The sequence below is a fragment of the Lycium ferocissimum genome, chromosome 5, assembly GCF_029784015.1.
Source record: "Lycium ferocissimum isolate CSIRO_LF1 chromosome 5, AGI_CSIRO_Lferr_CH_V1, whole genome shotgun sequence".
In the NCBI taxonomy this organism is placed as follows: domain Eukaryota; kingdom Viridiplantae; phylum Streptophyta; class Magnoliopsida; order Solanales; family Solanaceae; genus Lycium; species Lycium ferocissimum.
Genome location: NC_081346.1, coordinates 16,735,428 through 16,744,166, shown reverse-complemented (window position 1 = coordinate 16,744,166; position 8,739 = coordinate 16,735,428). Strand labels below are relative to the sequence as shown.

Genomic DNA, 8,739 nt, shown 5'->3' with positions numbered 1-8,739 from the left:
ATGAGTGACTCTTAAAGCGTATTACTAGATATATGTACTCTTTTTCCTTCATTAGGACTTTTTTCCCACAGGGTTTTTCCTAATAAGGTTTTAATGAGGCACATCGTCTATTAATGGACATCCAAGGGGGAGTGTTGTAAATATTATATTGTATGTCCATTTTACTTGGCCATCTAGTCATTAAGATTCTGTGGCTTGTCCTAGAAGTATTATGGCTTATCTTAGAAGCCTTTCAACTATGGCTTGTCTTAAAAGGCTTTTTCCTTCTCTATATATAGATGAGCTTGTTTGTATTGGAATATATATAGAAAGGAATACACAAAACAAAAGTTAGAAGAAACAATTGATATAGTCTACTGTTTCCTATCCCTCTCTCTCCGTATATCTTTTGCCTTTTAATTTGAAGCTTAGTCTTTATTTTATATCAGTCATCTATTATTCCACTCTTTTCTTCTATTATTATGTCATCTCTACCTTCTATATCAATTACGAAACTTGTTGATGGTTTTACCTTATCAAAAGAAAAAGAAACTTGCTGATGGCAGCATATATATTTGGTGCTGCAGTCGCTGTGTAATGGGTTGGGTTCGTATTAGTTTGGCTAGGAAAAAAAAATTCGGGTGGGGTTGAGTTATTTTAGTGGATAAAAAATTATTTGAGGGGAAAATAATTTTGAAGGGCTAGGATGATGCCACGTGGCAGCCGTTAGATATAAGGGTATAATTGACCCCATAGTATAACGGTAAGGGTATAATTGGCCCTAAAGTATAACGAAGGGTATGAATGAACTATTTCCCAAAGTTCAGGGATAATTTTGGCCCTTTTCCGTTTCAATATTTCAAATACTCCATCCGTTTCAATTTATGTGAACCTATTTCCTTTTTAATTTGTGCTAAAATGAATCACATTTTTCCTAATTTAGAAATAAATTCACTTTATGCAATGATTTACAGCCACACAAATATTCAAGGCTTATTTTGAACCGTAAGTTTCAAAAGTGTTCACTCTTTCTTAAATGTCGTGCCCAGTTAAATAAGTTCACATAAATTGAAACGGAGTGAGTACTAAATATTAGCTTCTCGACACCAAAATATTTATTTCAACATTTTAAATACCGAACCTCAATATTTGCAAATGCTGAAATTCAGTGTTTGGAATATTAAAATACGACTTTGAGGACTATAAAAAATAAAAAAAGAGGTGTTGGAAAGCTGCCTCTCCCTATGGTCGGGGAAGGACCAGACCGAATTTGAGGACTATTCAAGTGAAAAAAAAATGTTTCATTAAACTTCCTCACATCCACCAAAACAAAAGCTTCATTTCTGCTGGAAATTTATATTTTGTTCTTGTTTTTCCAAGCTCCAGAATTAAACCTCTCCAAAAGTTTCAAAAGACAATAAAAATCTGGTAATACTAGAAAATTCATGATCTGTTTACTGTTTCAATAGCCCCATATTTCCTCTGTATACTTCCTATGATCATTAGGAGGAACACAAGTTCTCACATAGTAGCTTCTTCTATATCCTCCTCAACAGGCACTGGAGGCATTTTGTTGCCACCTCTCAACCCTGAAGATACTTTGTCAATAGCATTATTCAGTTGATCTAACTTCTTGTTCAAAGTCTCTCTAGTTTTCTGCATATAACAAGTGATAGAACAAACTCATAAGCCTACAAACATATTAGTAGAAAAGTGCTACTCGGATACAGAACTGCAAAGCAAAGAATAAAAGTATCATTCTCACCTCTAAACCTTCATCATAATAGTACATTGGTCTCTTGGCTTTCCGGAAACCATATTCATCTTCATTGAGCAATGATCTCCGTATCTAATAACACAGACGGTAAAAAGGGAACACAAAACTATATTAGCAAGCATAATCCCATAGCACTTGAGGGAAGCCCAGACCTTTCAGGAAATAAAAAAGGATGATGAGGGATAAACAGGCATCAAGAATACATAATAGTACTACATGTGATCATATGTAAGCTGTATTCAATTTAGAAAACACTCTACTTTCACAGAAGGGGTTTACAACAAGTTACTACAAATAAGTAGTTCCCTAAAGTTGAAAATTAGCTTTCCAAATAGGGTAAACTAAGTTTGCAAAATTCAGTACTTCATCAACGAAACAGTAGCATTAACTCTAGGAGTCCTTGAATTAGCGATATTTCCTTTACTGAATAGGAAAAGTACATGGTTGTCTTAAGAATATTGGTACCAATTGCAAAACCCGCTTATGGAAGAAGTTCTGAAGAAATTTAGCTCCTTTGAAATCGTAACAAAACCTCCTTGATGTCCTCCAATGGCATATTTTAGCAGTTCATAGGCACATTCAATACACATTAAGATTGACGTATTGGAGTTATCATAAAATATTTACACCAAACAGTCACCTATACACTGTTTAACTTGCTGATTTCTTATTCATCAAATCCATGTGCATTGAAAGATGAAAACTGGAGAGTATCAAAGTCAATGCTCATCAATCCGCACAACATTTCCTTTTAGCACATGGCCAGTGCGAATTCATATAGTCGACTCCAACATGTTTCGGGCTGAAGGATACTTGTTGTAGCCTTCTGAATTCAGAAAAGACATCAAAATGATAACGGAAACACTCAATCCAGTGCTTCAAAATGGAGAAATTTCTTTCTCCTCCAATCCCTGGCCTGCCAACTCAGTCTTGAAGAGATAATCTTATCGATCTTTAGTTTGTTTTAAAACAGCTAACTAAGAGACCCAATCACTTAACTGACAAACTGGAGATTTGCGGATTCCACATACTAATTTCTAAAGGAGGAAAGTTTTGGATCCATCCATGCATCAACCTCTGATGCTGCTAATAAAGACACATCTCTATGATTGGACATATTATATTTTTTTTGAAATTGGTAACGACTATGATTGGACATATTATATTAACTATATATCTCACAAATAAAGCATAAACTCAAGTCCAACAAGAAAAAGAAGAAATAGATAGGACATCAGAGCAAACCACGACTATTAAATTACAGACAAGACTCCATATACTAAGAACCTCTTCAGCACTACGCCTCTATGTAAGCATCTAGCTTTATTCTATTTGAAAATCTAGCCTGTATAGGATCTGTTAATCAGAGATGATAGACCTAGATGATATTGCATCATATGCACCCTCCTGAAGCTTGTATGTGGTTTTAATGAAGGTCCACTAACCATATCCTCTTCAGGATAATAGCTGGTGCAAGCCTCCCTTATCAAAAAACCACAGAATCATGCCTAGTATGGCACATACATTGCTCAGCATGACTTCTTTGACCCAGAGAGTAAGAGACAAGTCAGTTAACAATGTCTACCATACCTAACAAGCACATTAGTGTTGTGGATTCAGATTTCAAGTTGATACCAAGAGACAACACTATAATTACCTGGGGAGCAAATACATAGCCAAGTGTTCCAAATATTGCGCCTCCCAAAAGGAAACCAGCAACAAAATCGCCACCCCTGCCACCTCCACCTCTTTGATCACTGCATGCAACGGGAAGAATTGAAAATACCAATTGAGCATACATGGACAGGTCAGTGACAACAACTTCAGAAATTGTAATTACATATGATTGGATAAGTAATTAAAAGGTATTGAGGGAAATTGACTCAGCAATATCATGCGCTAAACGGCTCCATATGTCATCGTTAATCTAAACAGGTAGTGTACCCTCAACTACTTTCTTACCAAGTTAGCCTAGGAAACATCACATTAATTTTGAATCTGTGATCCTAAAAAAATATAGCTTTTTTAGTTTTTAAGGTGCATCATAAGTTAACAGGCTAAAAATGAATTCAGAAGAACAAAAAAACATTACAAAAATTAAGCTGAAACTTGCTACTTATCCAAAAGGAATGCCCAAGTGAACAGCAAGCTTCTAATGTGACATTTGTCGTGATATATCATCTTTGTCTTTATCTATAGTAATAGAGCCCCAGCAACAAGAGTAACTTTCTTGGTGTCTCCTAAATGTGTAAAACCAAAATTACCTTCTACCATTCTCCACTTAAAAGACTCACGGGCATAAAATCGGAGAATCCTACTCAAGAGCCAAGTTGAAGTTCAGCCACCAAGGCAGGTCTCCTAGTCATCAGCTTCTACCTGTTGCAATCTATCTTACATCGCACCTTCAAAAGATCTCATATCTCTCCCCATCAGTCATCTAATATCTCCAGTTAATTGATTCAAAGTTTGATTGAAAGAGAAATCACAAAGTCTCCCTCCAATAAGTGCTACTTTCTGGGTAGGTTTATAGTTATTGCGTCATCTGTGACTGTCTTTCCCATTTTGTTTCTTTTTTCTTTATTGTAGTTTCTGACCAATGTCTTTCATCATTTCAAACATGTGATCTCAAAGTTGGATTATAGCAAATATTTATCATCGAGAAAATCAGGTAAGATGCAAGTGAATCTAGTGTTCCCTCCTGGCTACCTTATCAAAAAAAAAAAAAAAGTGTTCCCTCCTGGCTAGTTATCTGAAAATGAGAGTGCAAGGGAAAAGCTTCCATTGAAGAAATAATCAGCACTTCCAGTGTCCCACCTCTGCAGAATGTAGTAAAAGCGTAGAGAGAGAAAAGAGAACTGCATCTTTCCAGTTAGGGATTAGTCCTGACTCCTAATTAGGGCACATCACATGCTGATGGTGTAGATTTATCATTTCAGAACTAGAACCTATGAGCACAGAAAAGGAAAGGAACTGATCTCTCTGGAGTGTACATCACTCGGTATATGCAAATTTCCACTTATTGTATCACACCTATATAATTGCAAGTAATGAGAAAGAATTACAGAGTGGAAGAATCCAAATCATCAAGTCCATGAAGAGAAAGCAAAACGACCGGTGAGAACATTAACCGAAGGTTGCATATAGTAGCAACAAAATAGATAGCTGGGAAAAAGGCATGCAAGTTAGTTAACAAAAAGACATGCAAGTTAGTTAACACCAAAAGTTTAAGAGCCTATAAATGTCTACCAACTATGCCAGGTGGGAAAAGGAAAAGGAGTTTGTATTATATCGAAACAAATAGGTTACATAACTCTTTATCACTTGTGAATACAAATGTGCCGCGCATTAAACTTTGACTTCTGATGTAAATAATTTAAGAGGTGGATTGTACAGGTGGCTAGACATACAGGTGCTTGGTAAGTAACTTATCTGCTGGACTTGTAATTATGTTGCTTACTTTCCTCTTAATGGCCAGGACCTGTGTATGATAGGTGCCTTCCATTTTTAAGGAAATGCAAACTTAAAGAGGACATGGGGAGAAGAGACCCAACTTAAAGCAGTCAAATTAAATATGTATGACTGTAATTCAGGGCGCCAAAGAATCTGCAAGTTATACAAATACAAGAACGGCCCCCTTGGAAAGGAACAAGACATCCATTACATTTATTATGAGTTCATCCAGCTCTAGGGACTGCAACATACTTATAAGAAATTGTTAGAGGAAGATTAGAAAAAAACCTTGCTAGTCAATTGTTCCTCTTCTCTTTTTTTTTTTTTTTTTACAACAGTAACAGCCATTAGTTATATCTACGCTTATCAATCATGTGGATCAGGCCAAAAACTAAGGACAAATGGTCTCAATTCAGTGAAAATAATCAAGAGCAGATTTTTCCTTTATAAGTGGGCAGTAGGATATATCATATAAGAATACACAAATGGAATACCTGTAGTTTGCACGAACAGACAACTTGCTGGTGTTAATCCCTTGAGAGTTTGATTTCCTTTGAATAGCTATCATAGGTGTCTTGACAAACGAGGACGACTTCGCAGACCAAGCTTCGCATGCTTTGACATGAGTCGCACCTAATTTAAAATTAAGAAAAAGCATCTCAAACAGATATTCCAATATCAAGCAATAAAGAAAAATGTATCCCTAGTTCACAATCAGAGTTCCATTGCCAAATTAATACTGGCAGTTCACCAATACGGCAAGAGATTCTTGGTATTCTCTTCGATCATACAGTACTAGAACAAAAGGATAATGACAAAAAAAAATAAAAAATAGAGATTCTTATTCTAGTGAAGCACTTGACATAGCAGTGGAGGAAACTCCAAAGATGCAAATTAAAACTACAAGGCGAGGGCAGGAGACCAAGTGAACATAACTTTGAAGGAGGAAAATCACTAGATTTTAATGAGAAATAACACTTGGGATCTCTACAACAACAACAATAATAACATACCCAGTGTAATCCCACAAGTGGGGTCTGGGGAGGATAGGACGTATGCAGGCCTTACCTCTACCTTTGTGGGGTAGAGTTTGTTTCCAATAGACCCTCGGCTCAAAAGAAATGTAAGCACACAGGATTGCAAGACAAATAAGACAGCAAAAATGAAGCAACAGATAGTAATACACACCGAAGAATATGAAACTATATACTACCTAAATAATACATAAATAAACACTTGGGATCTCTATATGTCATAAACGAAACAGCCTTAGAGAGTTGTACTTTGAGTCGATTAGCTCAAACTTAGATCTTTATAACTCCAAAAACGAGACTAAAAGACCATGAAAGGAAAGATAATGAAATAGAAGTGGTCCAAATGGAGTATTTCTAATACATTGAACTACAAAGAAGTCAAGTATTTTTCAGTAATATAAATTTAGAGATCACAATATATAGATTAGTAAAACACAATTCTAACTTCAGCAACGCCGATAACATAGCAAACTAATCAGAATTAACAGTTTGTAATGACATCGAAAGATCCAAACAGTTTGTACCTGACAAAGAAAACGTCGCCATGAGACCAACAAAGAGATACGAGGCTGAGCAGTTGATACAAACACTGAAGAACAAAATGATGATTTTCCTTTTTTCTTTTTTGTCTAGAGATGAGATTATTATTTTTTTTATTATACAAGGATAGATATAAAAAGCTCTTTTTTTTTTTCTTTTTTTTTTCTTTTTTGAAAATCAGATAAGGAGCCAATTATATTATACTTGCATACAAGGATAGGTATAAAAACTAATTGTGTCCACTGATAATACACACTTTTAATTATTGTTTCTTATACTACCTCCGTTCACTTTTACTCGTTGACTATAGATTTTGCACACTTTTTAATAAATGATGCCCATATTTTATCATAATACTCATATTAATTGATGTATAACTTCTTAATAAATTTGAAAAATAATTTGAAATGAGTAATTAATGTTAAGGGTAAAATAGAAAAAATAAATTATTTTTCTTTTGATATGCAGAAGTGGATAAGTAAAAGTAAAAATTTATTTTTGAAATAGTGGACAAGTAAAAGTGAATGGATGGAATACTAGTTTTGACTTAATCAATCGACCTACATATACCAAAAAGAATTAGTATTTCCAATATTTATTCACATGAAATTTTAATGGGTCGCTAAGCAATAAAAAAAAAAAGGATAATCTTTTTCTTTGGCCAGGATATTTTAAGGCAAAAAGAAAAGAAAGGTGAACATAGTTCATATCACCTTCATCTTCGCCTCTGGCGATAAAACCGAAGCTAGCACTTAGTTGTGGGTACAATAAAAATTTATCCACACTTTATTTATATCAAGTGAATAGATTAATAGTTTATGTGTTTGCATGTATATTTTTAGCATTTTTTGTCATGAAACACGCATTTTTACTTTATTAAATTACTTAATATAAGCATCGAGAATGAATAAATATTTATTATTGTTATTATCGGACATTACAAATTGTAGTCCACAAACTCATTTTTCAGTTTGCCATACGAGTGAGACAATATTAGCGTATTGATTCTAAATTAACTGGAATAGGTTATATGTATACATCTTTTAAATGTGCGTTCCTTCTTTATCTTCAAGTAAAAAGGTAGCAAAATAATATACGTAATATTTTTCTCTCTCAAAAAGAACGACTAAAATCTAAAGTACAAATATGTGACCGTCCAATTTTAAACTCGCAAGTCCTTCAAGTGCCACTTGTTTGGGGCTGATACTCCCTACAATAATTTTTGGAATTAACTTCACATTTAGTCGTTGAATTTTATTCACTACAGCAATAATTTCATAATTTTTTTGTCTAATTAAAATAATTCTATTTTTTAAATGTAAAATCACAAAATTAATTTTTGTACCATTAAAATAAATAAACCATGTGTAAGTTGCTCAGAAACTACAAATGACGGAAACGTCAAAAGTTCCTCACCACGGGTAGTTGTATTTTTTGTTTTTTGTTTGTTTCATATACATAATCTTTTTAAAATTTCTTTTGTTTCATAAGCTTTTCGGCATTTGCAAACTTTAAGCTAAAAAATTGACATTTCGGTCATTTGTGTATCCCAGGCAATAATCATATACTCCCTCCGTTCACTTTTATTTATCCCATATTATAAAAATAAATTTTCACTTTTACTTGTCACTTTTAGCATATCAAAAGAAGACAATTTCTTTTTTCTTGTTTTACCCATAGTATTAAATACTCACTTCAAATTATTTTTCAAATCCAATAAAAATATGCACCAATTGATAAATTATGCATTTCATTTATTATTTCTTAAAAGGTGTGCACAGTTAAAAGTAAACAAGTAAAAATGAATGGATGGAGTATCTCATTTACTATAGTCGGACAAGAACTAATGCCTTAATGCATATGCGGCCCCCTAAATTTGCCTATTTTTTCATTTTGACACTTCAATTAAGTGTTTTTATTATTGAACCCCTGAACTCATCCTCAAGTATGTCTATCAAA

The 8,739-nt window shown here is 34.0% G+C and overlaps 1 protein-coding gene across 1 annotated transcript; it reads right to left on the bottom strand.

Annotated features, from left to right (window-relative positions):
- Positions 1–1,298: 1,298 nt before the first annotated feature.
- LOC132056245 (uncharacterized) lies at positions 1,299–6,930 on the bottom strand. Its single transcript, XM_059448346.1, has 5 exons — positions 6,765–6,930; positions 5,701–5,839; positions 3,414–3,513; positions 1,745–1,828; positions 1,299–1,635 (listed from the first exon to the last, which is right to left on the bottom strand). The coding sequence occupies exons 1-5, from the start codon at positions 6,784–6,786 to the stop codon at positions 1,501–1,503; spliced, it is 480 nt and encodes a 159-aa protein (XP_059304329.1). The 5' UTR covers positions 6,787–6,930; the 3' UTR covers positions 1,299–1,500.
- Positions 6,931–8,739: the final 1,809 nt, after the last annotated feature.

Bases quoted from the DNA above. Each gene is read 5' to 3' on its own strand.
- LOC132056245 (XM_059448346.1), bottom strand. From the start codon at position 6,786: ATGGCGACGTTTTCTTTGTCAG. The intron at 5,840-6,764 runs GTACAAACTGTT...ATTTTAAATTAG, and splicing joins GGCGACGTTTTCTTTGTCAG to GTGCGACTCATGTCAAAGCA. The intron at 1,636-1,744 runs GTGAGAATGATA...TGTTATATGCAG, and splicing joins ATTATGATGAAGGTTTAGAG to AAAACTAGAGAGACTTTGAA.